The sequence below is a fragment of the Amblyraja radiata genome, chromosome 33 (genome assembly GCF_010909765.2).
Source record: "Amblyraja radiata isolate CabotCenter1 chromosome 33, sAmbRad1.1.pri, whole genome shotgun sequence".
In the NCBI taxonomy this organism is placed as follows: domain Eukaryota; kingdom Metazoa; phylum Chordata; class Chondrichthyes; order Rajiformes; family Rajidae; genus Amblyraja; species Amblyraja radiata.
In genome coordinates this window covers 23,150,771-23,168,688 of record NC_045988.1, presented here as the reverse complement: position 1 = coordinate 23,168,688, position 17,918 = coordinate 23,150,771, and the positions used below count along the sequence as shown (strand labels likewise).

General features: G+C 46.8%; 1 protein-coding gene across 3 annotated transcripts in view; it reads left to right on the top strand.

Annotated features, from left to right (window-relative positions):
- The window catches only part of ets1 (ETS proto-oncogene 1, transcription factor), a 100,116-nt gene that overhangs the window by 51,294 nt on the left and 30,904 nt on the right, over positions 1-17,918 (top strand). For 2 of the 3 annotated variants that reach the window (XM_033050013.1, XM_033050016.1), the window contains 4 exons: positions 5,545-5,664; positions 11,893-12,093; positions 12,792-12,878; positions 16,606-16,848. In XM_033050013.1, the coding sequence (XP_032905904.1) occupies positions 5,545-5,664; positions 11,893-12,093; positions 12,792-12,878; positions 16,606-16,848 (651 nt within the window). Of the gene's footprint in view, positions 1-5,544; positions 5,665-11,892; positions 12,094-12,791; positions 12,879-16,600; positions 16,849-17,918 lie in introns of all 3 variants that reach the window. The other variant, XM_033050015.1, reaches the window with a different exon arrangement.

Sequence of the window (17,918 nt, the reverse complement as noted above, 5' to 3'; positions counted from 1 at the left end):
GCCTGTCTATGCTCTCCAGAGATGGTGCCTGTCCAGCTGAGTTACTCCAGATGTTTGTTTCTATCTTTGGTATAAACCAGCATCTGTAGTTCTTTCCTTCACATGAGAGGAATATATGGGGTAAATGCACAGAGTTGCTTGCCCCGAGTAGTGAAATCGAGAACCAGAGGACATAGGTTTAAGGTGAAGGGGGAAAGATTTAATAGGAACCTGAGGGATAACATTTTCGCACAAAGAGTATATGGAACAAGCTGCCAGAGGAGGTAGTTGAGGCAGGGACGATTGCAATGTTTAAGAAACAATTGGACAGGTATATGGACAGGACAGGTTTAGAGATATATGGGCCAAAGGTGGGGCTAGTGTAGTTGGTCCGAATGGGTAAGATGGGCCGAAGGGCCTGCATTTCACGCTGTATGACTGTATGACTGCGCTATCTGGCTGGGATGTGTACATTCCCAGGCTAAGCAGCTGACCTAATGCTAATCGTATTGTCAGCAGCCGTGCTCAGTGATTTTGTCCATGTTTGGCATGTATCTTGCGTTTGTGGTGAATGACCAACAGTTCAATGTCCTGGAGCAGCTTGGCCCCTGATTCACATCAGCCCGTGGCCTTTGTGAGCTGCCAGATGGATCGCTGTGGGTTCAGCATATGTTTGTACACAAAATCTGCAGCACTGCTGCTGTTTGTGCCGGTGATGGGTTGAGGAATGTTGCGTCAGGGGAATGCTGGTACAGCAGCAATGGGCTGGAGATTCCCTGAGAATAGACAACGTTCCTTTTTATCGATGAACCTGTGCAAAAATTGGCGTGTCTCAGCGTAATGTCTGAAGGATAACATAATGAAATAATGTTTTGTGTCCCTTTCATTTTCTTACAATTATGTTACTGTTTCTCTCTCTTTCCCGCTCTCTCTCTGTCTTCTCTTCTTCCTCTATCTCCATCCGTTCCTCTCGAAGCCCTCTCCGTGACTTCCCTCCACTCTCTACCCATTTCTTCCACCATTTGATCTCCCATCAACTGAGCGGCACAGTGGTGCAGTGGTAGAGCCACTGCCTTACAGCGCCAGAGACCTGGGTTCAATCCTGACTACGGGTGCTGTCTGTACGGAGTTTGTACGTTCTCCCCGTGACCTGCATGGGGTTTCTCCAAGATCTTCGGTTTCCTCCCACACTCCCAAGACACACAAGTTTGTCGGGTAATTGGCTTGGTATAAATGCAAATTGTCCCTCATGTGTGTAGGATAGTGTTAGTGTATGGGGATCGCCGTGCCACTGTGTAGCCAGATGATCATCTTGTTTACAGCGATTCCCAGATGGGATGTAAATAGATTGTTGGAAACTTGTCCTTTTGACTTACTGACCTTTGAGTATTTTGTGACTGGCCACAAAGCACGTATCGTGTATCAGGCCAATTCATGTAAGAGTGCGCAAACTGCACGTGTAAAATTCTTCTGGGATTGGACAGGCTCGATGCAGGAAAAATGTTCCCCATGTTGGGGGAGTCCAGAACCAGGGGTCACAGTTTAAGATTAAGGGGTGGGCCATTTAGGACTGAGATGAGGAAACACTTCTTCACACAGAGAGTTGTGAATCTGTGGAATTCGCTGCCACAGAAGGCAGTGGAGGACAATTCACTAACGGAATCAAAGGATATGGGGAAAAAGCAGGAACGGGGTACTGATTTTAGATGATCAGCCATGATCACATTGAATGGCGGTGCTGGCTTGAAGGGCCAAATTGCCTACTCCTGCACCTATTTTCAATGTTCTAATATATTATGAAACTGAGACGACGTGGAATGAAAACTATAGGGGTTGGAGATTTTTTCGGCGACGTATCAGGGCCGCTGAAAGATCTTGAACATTTCAAAATCCAGTGGCATCAAAAAAAATGTTGCGACACCTGAGGAAACACCGCACGTCAATACGTTGTCACGCCGCATCACGCCGCAACTTTTTCGGTGACCTGAAATGTCAGTCAATGATGTCGGCAGTCGCCGAAAAAAATCGCCAAATGGAACAGGTCCTTTTTCTCTACTGCTTTGAAAACACTGTTTACAGCAAGCACTATTCAATTCCATTCATCTTGCAATAACTTTTCAGGGCCAGATACTACAATCAAATAAATAACTCCAATTGGTTCAGCTTCCATGAGATGCGTCAGAAAAGTTTCTAAAAGTTTTACTAACTTTTTACTTAATTGGCTTTGAATGAAAACACTCGCTACTGTTTTCAAAACAGTGTTTGCAGCAAGCAGCATTCAATTTGATTCATATGCCAATAATTTTTCATGGCAAACTGTTACAATCAAATAAATGACTCCAACGGATTCAGTTTCATGAGATGCATCGGAAAAGTTTGTTCACAACACATTTTTATGAACTACTTTCTAACCTTTGAGTATTTTGTAACTGGCCACATGGCCAGTTCATCTGGTATCAGGCCAATTCATGTGACAGTGTGTATACTGCTCATTCAAAATAATAAAACTGAGGGGATCTGAAGAAGTGTCTTGACCAAAAGATCACTATCCATTTCTTCCACAGAGACTGCCTGACCCGCTGAGTTACTCCAGCACATTGTGTTTTGCTCATGATTCCAGCATCTGCAGTTCCTTGTGGCTCTATTATGAAACTGAATTGCACCCGTGAAGATGAATTCACTGCTGTCCTTCAGATTAATTAACTCTGCCCTTCCTCACCGCTCAGGTTTCAGTTTGGAGATGGACGTAGTGAGCTAGAGTATTGCAGGGTGGTGATTCTATATGTTCCTGTAACCAAGGATCTGGTAACTCCCTCCAGCTTTAGTTTAGTTTAGTTTAGTTTAGTTTAGTTTAGTTTAGTTTACAGCGTGGAAGCAGGCCCTTCGGCCCACTAAGTCCGCCTGGTCCGGCGATCACCGCATATTAATACTATCCTACACACACTGGGGACAACTTTACATTTACACCTGCAAACCTGTACGTCTTTGGAGTGTGGGAGGAAACCGAAGATCTCGGAGACAACCCATGCAGGTCACGGGGATAGGATCGAACGCGGGTCTCCGGCGCTGTAAGGCAGTAGCTCCAGCGCTGCGCCACTGTGCCGCCCTTTCTTTATCAGTCCTTTCACTCGCTCCCTTGTGACGCACTGCACTGCTTGCTCGTTCATCATTCTGCTCCTAAATGACTTTATTCACCCATGGTGGAGTGGACCAGTGCTATGAATATAGGCTTTGTTAATTGAAAAGCATCTGGATTCACTGATGAATGACTTGCACTGATTTCCTCCGCCAGGGATATCCATCATATCATCCTTACGAGTGCCATGGCCTGCATGATCTAGCTCGCAACTGTGAATGTACCGGTGGAATTGCCACTTGAATTGAATTGTCCATTGCCCTGGTTCCAAACACCTGTCCTGCTCACACTGTTGACAATTTGAGATTGATACCAAGGCAAAACTGCATGCCTTAGTATTGTCGGAAAAAACCGGAGCACCCGGAAAAAATCCACGCACGTCACGGGGAGAACGTACAAACTCTGTACAGACAGCACCCGTAGTCGGGATTGAACCGGGGTCTCTGGCGCTGTTAGGCAGTAACTCTACCGCTGATCTGGAGCACTTGGCATGGGATTGGAAATCTTAAGGCCGTTTATTAGGAGCACCCAGAAGCCCTGTGTGAGCGGTGGATGCAGTGCATCACCCCAAAGTCCACCCTCTGCTTGCTAATTCAGCCATCTTGCCCCATCTATGGAAGAGTTCCATGTTGACCTGAAAACCCACCGGATTGTAATGGAAGCAAGTCATCCAGATTCCATTGGACTGCACAAGACTGGATTTGTGGATGGAATGAAGTTGGTGCTTGAGATCTACAATCCTTACAGCACCGGCGACCCGGGTTTGATCCTGCCGCAGATGCTGTCTGTACGGAGTTTGTACGTTCTCCCCGTGACCACGTGGCTTTCCCCTGGGTGCTCCGATTTCTTCTCACTCCAAGGTTAATTGGCACGGTGAAATTGTGCCCCTTGTGTGTGTAGCATAGTGTTAATGTGTGGGGATCGCTGGTCGGCGCGGATTCAATGGGCCGAAGCGCCTGTTTCAGTGCTGTATCTCTAAACTAAACTAAAGAGATACTGCGTGAAATCAGTCCCTTCGGCCCACTGACTCCATGCTGACCAGCGATTCCCATACACTAACACTAACCTACACACTAAGGACAATTTACAATCTAAAACTAAACTGATCTGGTAAATTGAGGAGCTGATTCCCTGCGTAGATGCTGCCTGAACTGCCCATTATTTCTAGTGCTGTTTACTTCTATTTCATATGTTCAGCATCCAATGTGCCTCACCTACACTTCATTGCAAAGTGAGGGAGACCTCTCTCACCTTCAATCTCAAGTTCAAGCTGACTAATGATCCCACCACAATCATTACTGTGTGAGCGAGCCTTGCCTATGAACCGGTTAGTTTGGTTTAAGGATACAGCATGGAAACAGGCCCTTCGGCCCATCGAGTAAGCACCGAGCATCCACTCCCGACACACAAAGGGCAATTTACTGAGGGTGATTAACCGACAAACCCACACGTCTTTGGGATGTGGGAGGAAACCGGAGCACCTGGAGGAAACCCACGCGGTCACGGGGAAAACGAGCAAACTCCACACAGACAGTGCTCGGGGTCAAGATCAAACCTAGGTCTCTGGTGCGGTGAGGCAGTAGCTCTACCAGCTGCGCCACTGTGCAGTCATCGGTTAAAGGCTAACTGAGTACTGTTAACTGGTTAAAGAAAGCTGTGTGAACCAGTTACTATCTCCAGGCCTTTTGTTTCTGTTGCATCGCCACTGTTGAAACTTCAGTCCAAAGTAGTTATCCTGACAACAGACCATCATGGACCACCTTTTGCACATCTTTTCTAATTGTCCCTTTTTGTTCTAATGTCTTGTATTTTGCAGTCTTTTTCTTTCACTGTCTTGAATAATTGATGTATGATTTATATTTATGTGTGATGCATGAGTCTATGTGCCTGTGATGCTGCAAGCAAGATTTATATTGAGGCTGTACCTCACTGTATTTGTGCGTAAGGCAATAAACTCAACTTGACCTATGCTGCAGTAACTCAGTGGCTCAGACAGCATCCCTGGAGAAAAGGAATAGGTGACATTTCAGGTTCTTCAGACTTTGGATGCTCTGCTTATATCATGTACACAGTTGACCAGCAGCCCAGAAAATGTAAACAAAATGCTGGAGTAGCTCAGCGGGACTAGGCAGCATCTCTGGATAGAAGGAATGAGTGACGTTTTGGGTCGAGACCCTTCTTCAGACCCAAAGTGTCACCCATTCCTTCCATCCCAAAGTGTCACCCATTCCTTCCATCCAGAGATGCTGCCTGCTCCGCTGAGTTACTCCAGCATATTGTGTCTACCTTCGGTGTAAACCAGCATCTGCAGTTCCTTCCTACACCACCCCAGAAAATGTCCTTGCCTCTTTGCAGATCCAAAGCGATGCGTTCTGAATCTAGGATGCTTCGTGACAATAGAGATAAAGACGCATTTCTTTTTCTTTCAGATGTGGAATGTGGGGATATACCATTACTGACTCCCAGCAGCAACAAGATGATGTCTCAAGCCCTGAAGGCCACGTTTAGTGAATTCACCAGAGAGCAGGAGAGACTGGGAATACCAAAAGGTAAACATTACTACTCACTGCAATGTAGATCTTCTGGTACAGATAGATCACCTTGGGTTTACTTTCGTCAACTGTTAGACTTTCTTTGCTCTTTAGAGGGAGGGCAGGGCATTTACACACCGCTAACATCATTATATAATGTATGACATGAAAGTTAATAACATGGCAGGGCAGGGCTGGGAGTGGAAGCTACATCAATGTCTGTTTGAATGTTCAATATCCATTTGTTTTAAATAATCAGAGATTCATTTCATTGGGAAACAAAAGGGTTTAGACACGCTAGAGGCAGGAAACATGTTCCCGATGTTGGGGAAATCCAGAACCAGGGGCCACAGTTTAAGAATAAGGGGTAAGCCATTTAGAACGGAGATGAGGAAACACTTTTTCTCACAGAGAGTTGTGAGTCTGTGGAATTCTCTGCCTCAGTGGAGGCCGGTTCTCTGGATACTTTCAAGAGAGAGCTAGATAGGGCTCTTAAAGATAGCGGAGTCAGGGGATATGGGGAGAAGGCAGGAATGGAGTACTGATTGGGGATGATCAGACATGATCACATTGAATGGTGATGCTGGCTCGATGGGCCGAATGGCCTACTCCTGCACCTATTTTCTATTGTCTTTAAAAGTTGGTTTGGTTTTGGGAAGGAAACAGGGAAAGGTGTACAGGAATGACGGAACAATTGATGGGAAAGACACAAAATGCTGGAGTGACTCAGTGGTACAGTGGGACATCTCTGGAGCATATGGACAGATGACAGACATTTCAGGTCGGAACCCTTCTTCACAATCACACCTGCATTTTAACCTCACGCAACAAAGGCCAATGCATCTTTAGCCTTAACTACTTGCCATACCCACATCGGGAATTAGTAGCAAAACAAAATTCAGATCCCGGACTGCCACTGTCTGAAATAATTGAAGCAAGCAGCCTAACGTCATCAATTTAGGGCGACAGACATTGGCTTTTCCAGTAACCCTGATCCCAACGATTCATCTAAAGGGTACTTCCTCTAGTGTTAACTTTGTCTGCCCTGGATAACACAGTGTCTACCTTGAGTACTGTGGCGCAGCGGGAGAGGTGCTGCCTTACAGCACCAGAGACCCGGGTTCGATCCTGACTACGGGTGCTTATCTGTACGGAGTTTGCACATTCGCCCCGTGACTTGTGTGGATTTTCGCAGGCTTCTCGTGTTTCCTTCCACACTCCAAAGACATACAGGTTTGTAGGTTAATTGGCTTTGGTAAAAATTGTAAATTGTCCCCAGTGTGTAGGACAATGCTAGTATACAGCGATGGTTGGTCAGTGTGGACTCGGTGGGCCGAAGGGCCTGTTTCCGTGCTGTATCTCTAAACTAACCTAAACTGCCTACTCTATCTATCCTCTCATAATGGCAGCCCTTAGCCTTTTTTTTTACCTGGGAAAATAGTCCCAGACTATCCAAACTCTCCTTATAACTCAAACCCTCTGGTTTAGGCAGCGTTCCAGCACTCTCTCCAGCTTAATCACGTCCTTTCTAGATATGGAGATTATACTCCAATTGTGACCAAAACAAGGATTTGTAAAACATTAACAAGATGTACCAACTCCAGAACTCCTTGCCTCCGCCAATCAAGGCTGCGCACCATACACTATCCTTATCACTTAAATGGGGTCAAGGAAAGAGTCGCGGCTCTGTTTTCACCAATCTCTCCACCACCACGCACAAGAAGCACAAGACAGACACCATTGTGTGCAGATGCCAAGAAGTGTGTTCTCAGCTCTGGCTGAACAACTTCTAATCGTGTGTGTGGACCCGATAAGAAGAAGAAGGCACCTTAAATATCCAAATACATTTACACAGGAGCCCAGAAAGGCCACACTTGGAGCATTGAGCATGGTTTGGGTCTCCTTCTCCAAGAAAGGATAGTCTTACTGCGGCAAAGGTTAACCAGGTTGATACATGGGGTGATAGAACTGTCGTGAGGAAGGATTGGAGGTGACTGAACCTGTATTTATCACAGGCTGGGAGAATGCGAGGACATCCAGGCATGGCCTGACCGCTTGAATGCATATTTCCCCCTGGCTGCGTGTCTCACAACATGGATTGAGATATTTTTGGACCTCTATTCATGTCATAAGGCGATAAGTGATAGGAGTAGAATTAGGCCATTCGGCCCATCAGGTCTCAGTCTGAAGAAGTATCTCGACCCGAAACATCACCCATTCCTTCTCTCCAGAGACACTGCCTGTCCCGCTGAGTTACTCCAGCATTTAAAGGTTGCTGGCCTTGTTCAGTTACATGGTTGGCCCCTTGTGATATTGGCTGCCATCCTTTGACTAGTCGATGAACTTGTGTGACTCGAAGGTATACAATTACAAATGCTTGGGGCGACTTTTCTTACAGACGTGGGTGGAATGAGCCTAATTTTTATTCTGCCTTCAATTTCCCTCAGTTTTGTGTGACTCTCTGCTTGGTCTCATCCAAACTGTGAGTTCAGTCTCACTCGATCATCTGTGTGGCATCATCGTTAGTCAGCTCAGTGTGCCTCAGCCCTGAACAGGCCATTCAGCCCACTATGTTTGTGCCGAACATGGTGTCAGGTTAAACTAATCTCCTCTTCCTGCACGTGATCCGTATCCCTCCATTTCCTGCATGTCCAGGTGCCGACCACAAAGTCTCCTAAATGCCACTATGGCGTTTGCCTCCCACCACCACACTTTCTTTCATCAAAATAGACTTTATTCAAGTTTAATAAATATACACAATACAGCAACCGTGGAAAATATTCATCCGACATTCTCGGAGTCTATACATACATTCAATACGGAGGCCGGTTCTCTGGATGCGTTCAAGAGAGAGCTAGATAGGGCTCTTAAAGATAGCGGAGTCAGGGGATATGGGGAGAAGGCAGGAACGGGGTACTGATTGGGGATGATCAGCCATGATGACATTGAATGGAGGCGCTGGCTCGAAGGGCCGAATGGCCTACTCCTGCACCTATTGTCTATCGTTTACTGTCTATTAATCTTTACCAAAATCAAAATTTTACCCCACACCCATGCCACTCATGTGGCCCATTGGCCTGAAGTCCCTTCCCTTATTTTGAGGGGCGTGTCCACCAAACCCTGCTGCAGTCTGGAGCGGGCCAGTCGGTAACACTCCCCCGCGGACATCTCGCTCTGCTGGGAGGTCAACAAAGCTCGGGCTGACCGTAGAGTCTTTCACCGAGTTGATGACCATCCAGCAGCACTCAATGTCTGTCTCTGAATGCGTCCCTGGGAACAGTCCACCACCACACCCATCGACGCATTCCAGCCACCCAACACCCACCCTCTGTGTAAAACAACATGCCCCGCACATCTCCTTTGAACTTTGTTCTCCTCACCTTAAAGCTGTGCCTTCCCTCCAATATTTAGAAAAAAACAGTTCAAAGAAAATGAAGTAGCATGCAGCCCTAGAAAAGCGACCTCATAGCATGGTTTATCACTATGTTGCATGATTGATGGCGCCCTAACCTTGGAGTGAAGTGTGGTGTCAACAACATCTAGGCCATCTCTAATCATTCTGATTGTTTGACCTGATTCACATCAAGTGAAAGTATGTCATCTCCACTCCAACCCCCATTGTTCACTCAGCAGACTTTACAATGCTCATTGTTGAATAGAAGAGCACAGGAAAATTGGATAAGGTTCAGCTGGCCCCTCAATCCCGCTCCACTATTCAACGTGATCGTGTCTGATCTACCTTGTTTTCTGTGCCTTAGCCTTCAATTCCCTTAATTCAAACATGTATTACCTCCATTTTAGATATTTCAGAACACTTTGGGACAGAGAAGTCTTTAGACTTTACTTTTGTCTTAAGAGATACAACATACAAACAAACCCTTCGTCCCACTGAGGCCGAGCCGACCAGCAATCACCCTGTACACTTACAGTATCTTGCATAATAGGAACAATTTCCAATTTTTTCTCAAAGCCAATTAGCCTACAAGCCAATCTGTCTTTGGAAACCGGAGCACCTGGAGAGAGCCCACGTGGTTACTGGGAGAACGTATAAACTCCTTATAGACAGCAGCCTTGGTCAGGATTGAACCCGGCACTCTGGCACTGTAAGGCAGCAACTCCACTGTCCACCCTAGTCCAGGGCTTTTTTGTTCTCTGTGAAATAGAGATCTGTGATCATAGAAATTTCTATGTGCCTCAGTTTTAATTCACCAGCTCCTTATGATTGAACTATGTCCCCTCATTCAAGTTTCTCCCACTGGTGAAAACATCTTAACATCCACCCCAATTCTCACTCATTCTATAGTCTAAACTCAATAAGATCACTCCTGACCCTTCTAAACTCCAAAGACGACACACCAAGCATCTCTTGATAAAAAGGGTCCAGAGGTGGTTTACGAGAATGATCCCAGGAATGAGTGGGTTAACATATGATGAGCGTTTGATGGTACTGGGCCTGTACTCATTGGAGGGGTGACCTCATTCAAACTTACTGAATAGTGAAAGGGTGTGAAGAGGATGTTTCCACTGGTGGGAGAGTCCTTGGACCAGAGGCCATAGCCTCAGAATTAAAGGACATACATTTAGAAAGGAGATGAGGAGGATTTCTTTAGTTAGAAGGCAGTGAATCTGTGGGATTCATTGCCACAGACGGCTGTGGAGGCCAAGTCATTAGATATTTTTAACGTGGAGATTGACAGATTCTTGATTAGTACGGGTGTCACGGGTTATCAGGAGAAGACAAGATAATGGAATTAAGAGGGAAAGATAGGCCAGCCATGATTGAATGGCGGAATAGACTTGATGGGCCGAATGGACTAATTCTGCTCCTAGAACATATGAACTATTGATAAGACAGTCAATGCTTTGCTGTGGTACTTAGGCCTGAAGAGGCTGTTGTTGATCATTCCCAGAGCAACTGAGGCTGCGGACCATAGCATTGAACCTGCTTGGCCAGAGAGAGTCACATACATACCTATCTTTTGGAGCAACACCATAATACTGCATGTTTAACAAGGAACTGCAGATGCTGGAAAATTGAAGGTATACAAAAGTGCTGGAGAAACTCAGCGGGTGAGGCAGCATCTATGGAGCGAAGGAAATAGGCGACGTTTCGGGTCGAAACCCTTCCTCAGACCATAATGCTGCACTTCTCTTCCCCCCTTGATGTCCCCCCCAAAGCTACTCCCAATGCCTCCAAGATCCCTCTCCCCAATCCTTCACAGGTTCCCAAACCAACCGTTTACCAAAGCCCCCATTCGAGCCTCTGATCATTCATACCCCAACTCCAGATCTGACCCATGATCCCAGCTGGCTTTTGCCCACCAGCCCTCCCTCTGTCTCCATGTTCCTTTCAGCCCCAACCTTCATATGGGGTGGCATATTTTCATTCTGTAATCAGTAAGGAGCCTTTTACTGCTGTGACATATTTGGGATGATCTGGACCCCAGCTGTTTTTTTCTTGGAAAAACCCATTTGACATTTTTCCCAGCTAATTCTTGAGGCACTGTCTAGAAATGTATTCATTTATTGCGAAATAAACCGGAGCAATTTGAAGTTTAAGAGTTTTGGGAGAAACGGGCTCTTTGGCCCGCTGAGTACATGCCGACCGTCAATCACTCGGTCACACTAGTTCTTTGTTGTCCACTCAATAATCCACTTCCTACAAACTGGAGACAATTTACGGAGGGCCCATTAACCCACAAACCCGCACGTCTTTGGAATGTGGGAGGAAACCAGAGCACCCAGAGGAAACCCACATGGTCACAGGGAGAACGTGCAAACTCCCGCATTTAAAATGAGGAAAAACATTTTCACCCAGAGAGTAGATGAGTTGTGAATCTGTGGAATTTTCTGCCACAGAAGGCAGAGGAGACCAATTCACTGGATGTTTTCAAAGGAGAGTTAGACTTAGTTCTTAGGGCTAATGGAATCAAGGGATATGGAGAAAAAGCAGGAGTGGGGTACTGATTTTGGATGATCAGTCATGATCACATTGAATGGTGGTGCTGGCTCGAAGGGCTGAATGGCCAACTCCTGCACCTATTTTCTATGTTTCTATGTAAGACCAAGGTGAGGATTGAACCCAGGTCTCTGGCGCTGTGAGGCAGCAGCTTTGCCAACTGTGCCACTCTTCTCCTGTGCCAGCCATGGCGATCACTGAGTGGGCAGTACATCCAGTGCTGTGAGGTTGGCGATGATGGCAGTGGGAAGGAATCAATCGCCTGTTTTTGTTGTGATGCTCCGCAGACCCTCGAGAATGGCAGGACGAACATGTCAGTCACTGGTTGGCCTGGGCCGTCAACGAATTCAGCCTGAAGAACGTGGACTTCCATCAGTTCCGCATGGACGGGGCCACTCTGTGCGCCTTGGGCATGGACAGCTTCCTCGAACTGGCGCCCGACTTTGTGGGCGACATCTTGTGGGAACATCTGGAGCAGCTTCAGAAAGGTAAACGTCTTCAGAAAGGTGTTTCCCCTCCAAACTCCGATGGCATAGAATTTCCAATATTGTTTTGAGGTTACTGAGCCATGAATCCACCACCACGCTGTTTCACTCAATGCGATTTTGCAATGGGATTTATGCTGGTTTTATGCTACATTTCATCGTCCAAATTCCATCAGTCCTATTCACCTCAACTGAGATGCAGCGAATAGAGTCATAGAGTGATACAGTGTTGAAACAGGGCCTTCAGCCCAACTTGTCTACCCAATAGGTTCCAGTTACACTAGTCCCACCTGCCTGTGTTTGGCCCATGTCCCTCCAAACCTGTGCTATCCATGTACCTGTCTAACTGTTTCTTTAACGTTGGGATAGGAACAAAGAGTGGGTAGTTTGTACAATGTGATGTTCATAGTGTGAAGAAGGTGCACTTGTAGTTTGGACTAAACCACATTTTAGACACAGTGAGAAGAATATCCGTGCTCTTGATGGAAGTGTTGAGGGGTGGAGAAGGTGGGGAGAGAGAAGGAGGATGGGGGGGGGGGGGGGAATCTGCTGAACCCTCTTAATCTCTATCGTTTCACTGTAAGAACTGAGTTTTTGAATACTGATACTGGATTTCTGGTGCCCTGTTCTTCATTTTCTCTTGATAAAGCATATAGAAATCTTAAATTGTTTGCTGAAAGTGTGACTTTGATTTCTGCCAGAATGCCAGGAGGATGTAAAGCCCTTTGCGGTGAATGGAGTAGTCTCCAATTACACGGAGAACAGCCTCTTCTCTGCCTATTCTATGGGTAAGTTACAGGTCGACACCGTGGCATTCAGTTCAAGGTGACAAATGTCTGGGATGAGTGGGTACTTTGGGGAGACGGACGCCATTTACATCATGGTTGGGTCTCTGGTCCAGATCTGTGTGTGTAGGGTCCATACATAGCACCCTGCATGTGTGGGCCTTGGGCTCAGCCCATTATTTATGCAGGGGCACTGAACGCAACGATAGATTTTAGCTTCCAGTCCAGATGTGGCCATTGTACATGTCTGGTATCTGTAATTGAAGATAGACACAAAAAGCTGGAGTAACTCAGTGGGTCAGGCAGCATCTCTGGAGAAAAGGAAAAGGTGAAGTTTTGGGTTGAGACTGTTTGTCAGACTAAGAGTCAGGGAAAAGGAAAATGAGAGATATAGAAAATGAGTGTTATAGAGAGAGATAGAACAAATGAATAAAATATATGCAAAATGGTAACGATGATAGAGGAGACAGGCCATTATCTGTAATTGTTGGGCTTTGGTGTAGTTACAGGTATGAGGTCAATCGATGAAGTGGGCTTTGGCTTAGTTCAGGCGTTGCCTGGCTCCACACATGTGGGCTTCAGTGCACGGTGCATTGTGGGTATGGTGCCCCTACATCACGTAGGCCGACACCAAATGCTGGAGTAACTCAACGGGACAGGCAGCATCACTGGATAGAAGGAATGGGTGACGTTTCGGGTCGAGACCCTTCTTCAGACTGAATCAGGGGAGGGGGAGGTACAGAGACAAGGAAGTGTAAGCTGTGAAAATGAGACAAAGGAGATGCAGATCAAGGAAAATGTAGAATAGATCACTGTTAGCTGGGAGAAGATAACAAAGCAAACAGAGATAACATGTAAGCGAGGACAGTCAGACTAGTCAGTGTGTTTATCTTTGGTTTAAACCAGCATCTGCAGTTCCTTCCTTCAACATGTGGGTGTTGTGCTCTGTCCCCTACTTGGGTCATCGGCTCCCGCCCAGATATAGTTGCCAGAGACTGCCCCAGATTCACATTCTCTTGTAGATTAAAAGCAATATTAAAGTCAGTTACAAGCAATGTTAATCAGGGAGGATGTGAACTGGGATAGCATGAATTGGGGCAGAATAAGTAGTGGGATTTGTTACACATGATGATACGACTCAGTGGTGTTAGCCGGAATGGGGGGGGGGGGGGGGATAGGTGGAGGGTGGGGGGGCACACTGGTGCTGTGAATCAAGATCTACCAAGAATGTTTGAAGTCTGAAGACCCGGTCTTCAGAGTGTAAAGTGGAACAGTGTGAATTCGGAATGGTACTAATCTGGGAAAGGTGATCAGGCAATAGACAATAGACAATAGGCAATAGGTGCAGGAGTAGGCCATTCGACCCTTCGAGCCAGCACCGCCATCCAATGTGATCATGGCTGATCATCCCCAATCAGTACCCCGTTCCGTTCCTGCCTTCTCCCCATATCCCCTGACTCCGCTATCTTTAAGAACCCTATCTAGCTCTCCCTTGAAAGCATCCAGAGAACTGGCCTCCACCACCCTCTGAGGCAGAGAATTCCACAGATTCACAACTCTCTGTGAGAAAAAGTGTTTCCTCATCTCCTTTCTAAATGGCTTACCCTTTATTCTTAAACTGTGGCCCCTGGTTCTGGACTCCCCAAACATTGTGTAGATCGCAGAGTGTGGACCTCAACAGAATGAATGAGGGATGGCTGGAATCAGGCGAGGTGCTTCAAGTAGGAAGAGTGTGATCCAGGGCTGGTGTCTGGTTGCCCCTCATACCATATTTAGACACAAAAAAACTGAAGTAACTCAGCGGGTCAGGCAGCGTCACGCCACTGGAAACAACACCAATTGAAGCTCGCCTCCAGATGTGGAAGAACAACTAGCCACTGCCTCTATTTCCACCAAGATGGGCATATACCAGCAGCAGAGCGCTTACCATCAGCTGCTGATGAACACTAGCTGAACTGGAGATGTCTCAACCGACGGTGAACCAGGGTCGGGCGGTCAAGGGTGACAATGCACAAATGGGGCTACATCGAGGGTACACCAACCTGTGACTGTGGCACACAGACCCAGACAATGCAACACCTACTGCAATGCCCATTGCTGGATAATCCATGTACTACTGCAGACCTTGTACTTAACACTACAACAGCGCAACGTACAGCAGCCACTATATCGCATAAAGCCACGAAAGAAGAGGAAAAAGGGCTGGTGTGAATTAGTGTGATGGGTATCAGAGATGATGTCAAACAAGGGCAGTGTAATTTGGAAGATGTGTGTCAGAGATGGTATAAATCAAAGAAGGAGATTTTGGGTGGCCCAGTGGTGCAGCGGTAGAGTTGCTGCCTTACAGCATCAGAGACTCAGGTTCGATCCTGACTACGGGTCCTGTCTGTATGGAGTCTGTGCGTTCTCCCTGTGACCGCGTGTGTTTTCTCCGGATGCTCCAGTTTCCTTCCACTCTTCAAAGGCATACAGGTTTGCAGGTTAATTGGCTTTGGTAAAATTGGAAATTGTCTCTCGTCTGTTGGATTGTGTTAGTGTACAGGATGATTGCTGGTCGACGCGGACTCGGTGGGCCAAAGAGCCTGTTTCTGCACAGTATCTCTAACGTCTAATGTGCTGGAGGAACTCAACAGGTCAGGCAACGTCCATGGATGGAATGGATAGATTAAGTTTTTGGTCAGGACTCTTCTTCTGAAGAAGTGTCTTCCCTCCATTCCCTCCACAAAAGATGCCTGACCCCATTGGGATCTTCCAGCATATTCTTCTTTGCTCAAGTTTCCAGCAACTTCAGTTTCTTGTGGTTCTTGAGATTCAGGTTCGATCCTGACTACAGGTGCTGTCTGTATGGAGTTTGTACGTTCTCCCCGTGACCTGCGTGGGTTTTCTACGAGATCTTCGGTTTCCTCCCACACTCCAAAGACGTACACGTTTGTAGGTTAATTGGCTTGGTAAATGTAAAAATTGTCGCTAGTGGGTGTAGGATAGTGTTAATGTGCGGGGATCGCTGGTTGGCATGGACCCTGAAGGGGCTGTTTCCACGCTGTGTCTCTAAACTAAACTTCTATACTCAATACACTGACTGATGAAAGCCAATGTTCCAAAAGCCTTATTGACCACCTTATTTACCAGCGACTCGACCTTCAAGGAACCATGCAACTGCATTCCTAGATCCTTCTGCTCTACAACACTCCCCAGAGGCCTACCATTCACTCTGTAGGCCCTGCCCTTGTTGGATGTCCCAAAATGCAACACCTCACATTTCTCTGTATTAAATACCGTCAACCATTCCTCAGCCCACTTGGCTAATCATTCAAGATCCTGCTGCAATCGTTCAAAACCATCTTCACTTTCTACAAAACCACCCGCTTTTGTATCATCAGCAAACTTGCTCTTGCCCTGAATGTTCTCATCCAATTCTTTAATGTTGATGACAAACAGTAACGGGCCCTGCACCAAACCCTGAGGCACGCCACTAGGCACAGACCTCCAGTCTGAGAAGCAAAACCTTCCACCATCACCCTCTGCTTTCTTCCATGAAGCCAATTTGCTATCCATTCAGCTTTCTCTCCTTGGATCCCATGCGATGTAACCTTCCAGAGCAGCCTACCATGCGGAACCTTGTTGAATGCCTTACTGAAGTCCATGTACACAATATCTTCAGCTCTGTCGGCAGCGACCTTTTCGGTCACGTCTTCAAAGATTTGGTTCTGATTACACTCTCTCCCCACAGGCTATGGCATTGAGCATGCCCAGTGTGTCCCTCCGTCAGAGTACTCCGACCCAGGCTTCATCACCGAGTCCTACCAAACCCTGCACCCCATCAGCTCAGAGGAACTGCTCTCGCTCAAGTACGAGGTGGACTATCAGGCCGTCATCAGCCGGGATGCTCCCGCAGACTCGCTGCAGTCCGAGTATTACGTCAAGCAAGAGGTGGTGTCACCCGACAACATGTGTGTGGGCCGCATCAGCCGAGGTAGGTTGGCATCACCGGGAGATGGGTGGTGTTGTGCCACGTGGACAGTCCCATGGCATTCCTTCTGGGATCAGAAGTACTCGGGATGATGGGAGCAAGAGAGGTTTAACCACCCTTTAGATATGCACAAAATGCTGGAGTAACTCAGCGGGCCAGGCAGCAACTGGAGAGAAGCAATGGGTGATGTTTTGGGTTGAGACCCTTATTCAGACTGAGAGTCCGAGGAGAGGGAAACGAGATATGGAAGGGTACAAAGATCATGTAAGATTGTTGAGAGTGCCAGTCAGTAGCGTTACTCTGAGGCCTCTAATTGGTGTTGGGCGATGATCACCAACCACTGGAAGTGACTCTTGGGTGAAGACCTTTGGGGAGAATTACATTTCTTCAAATGATGGCCTGTTCTTAAATCTATCATTTACTCCCTTCTACAGTTTTGATGATGAGGGAAGCTGTGTGGACAGTTGTTTCACCAACAGACAAAATGATTCCACTTTGATAAAGTTTGTTGTCAACGGCATTGCACCAGGAGACCAGGAGACCTGCAGATGCTGGTTTATTACTGAAGGTAGACACAAAATGCTGAAGTAACTTAGCGGGCCAGGCAGCATCTTTGGAGACAAGGAATAGGTGATGTTTTAGGTCGGAACCCTTCTCAATCTTAAGATGGGTTCCAACCTAAAATCCCAGCTATTCCTTTTCCCCAGAGTTGCTGGCAGACCTGATGAGTTACTCCAATGTTTGTAATGACCTGGTGGTCATAGTTCTCAGGCATTTGTACCTTCTTCCCAATGGTAGCAGTGAGATGAGAGCATAGGCAGGGTGGTGTGGGTCTTTGACGATGTTAGCTGCCTTCTTGAAGTAGCACCTCCTGTAGATCCTTAAGATGGTGGGATGGTCAGTACCCATGATGGACTGGCTAATGTCCCTCTCTTTCTGCAGCCTGCTTTGTTCACAAGGAACAAGCATGCATCATCTGTTAAACTACGGACAATCCTTCCCTGGCCAACAAAAGGAGTATCGTTCTCTCATGCATATGTGGCAGAAAGTTAGCAAACCATCAGCAATCCGGC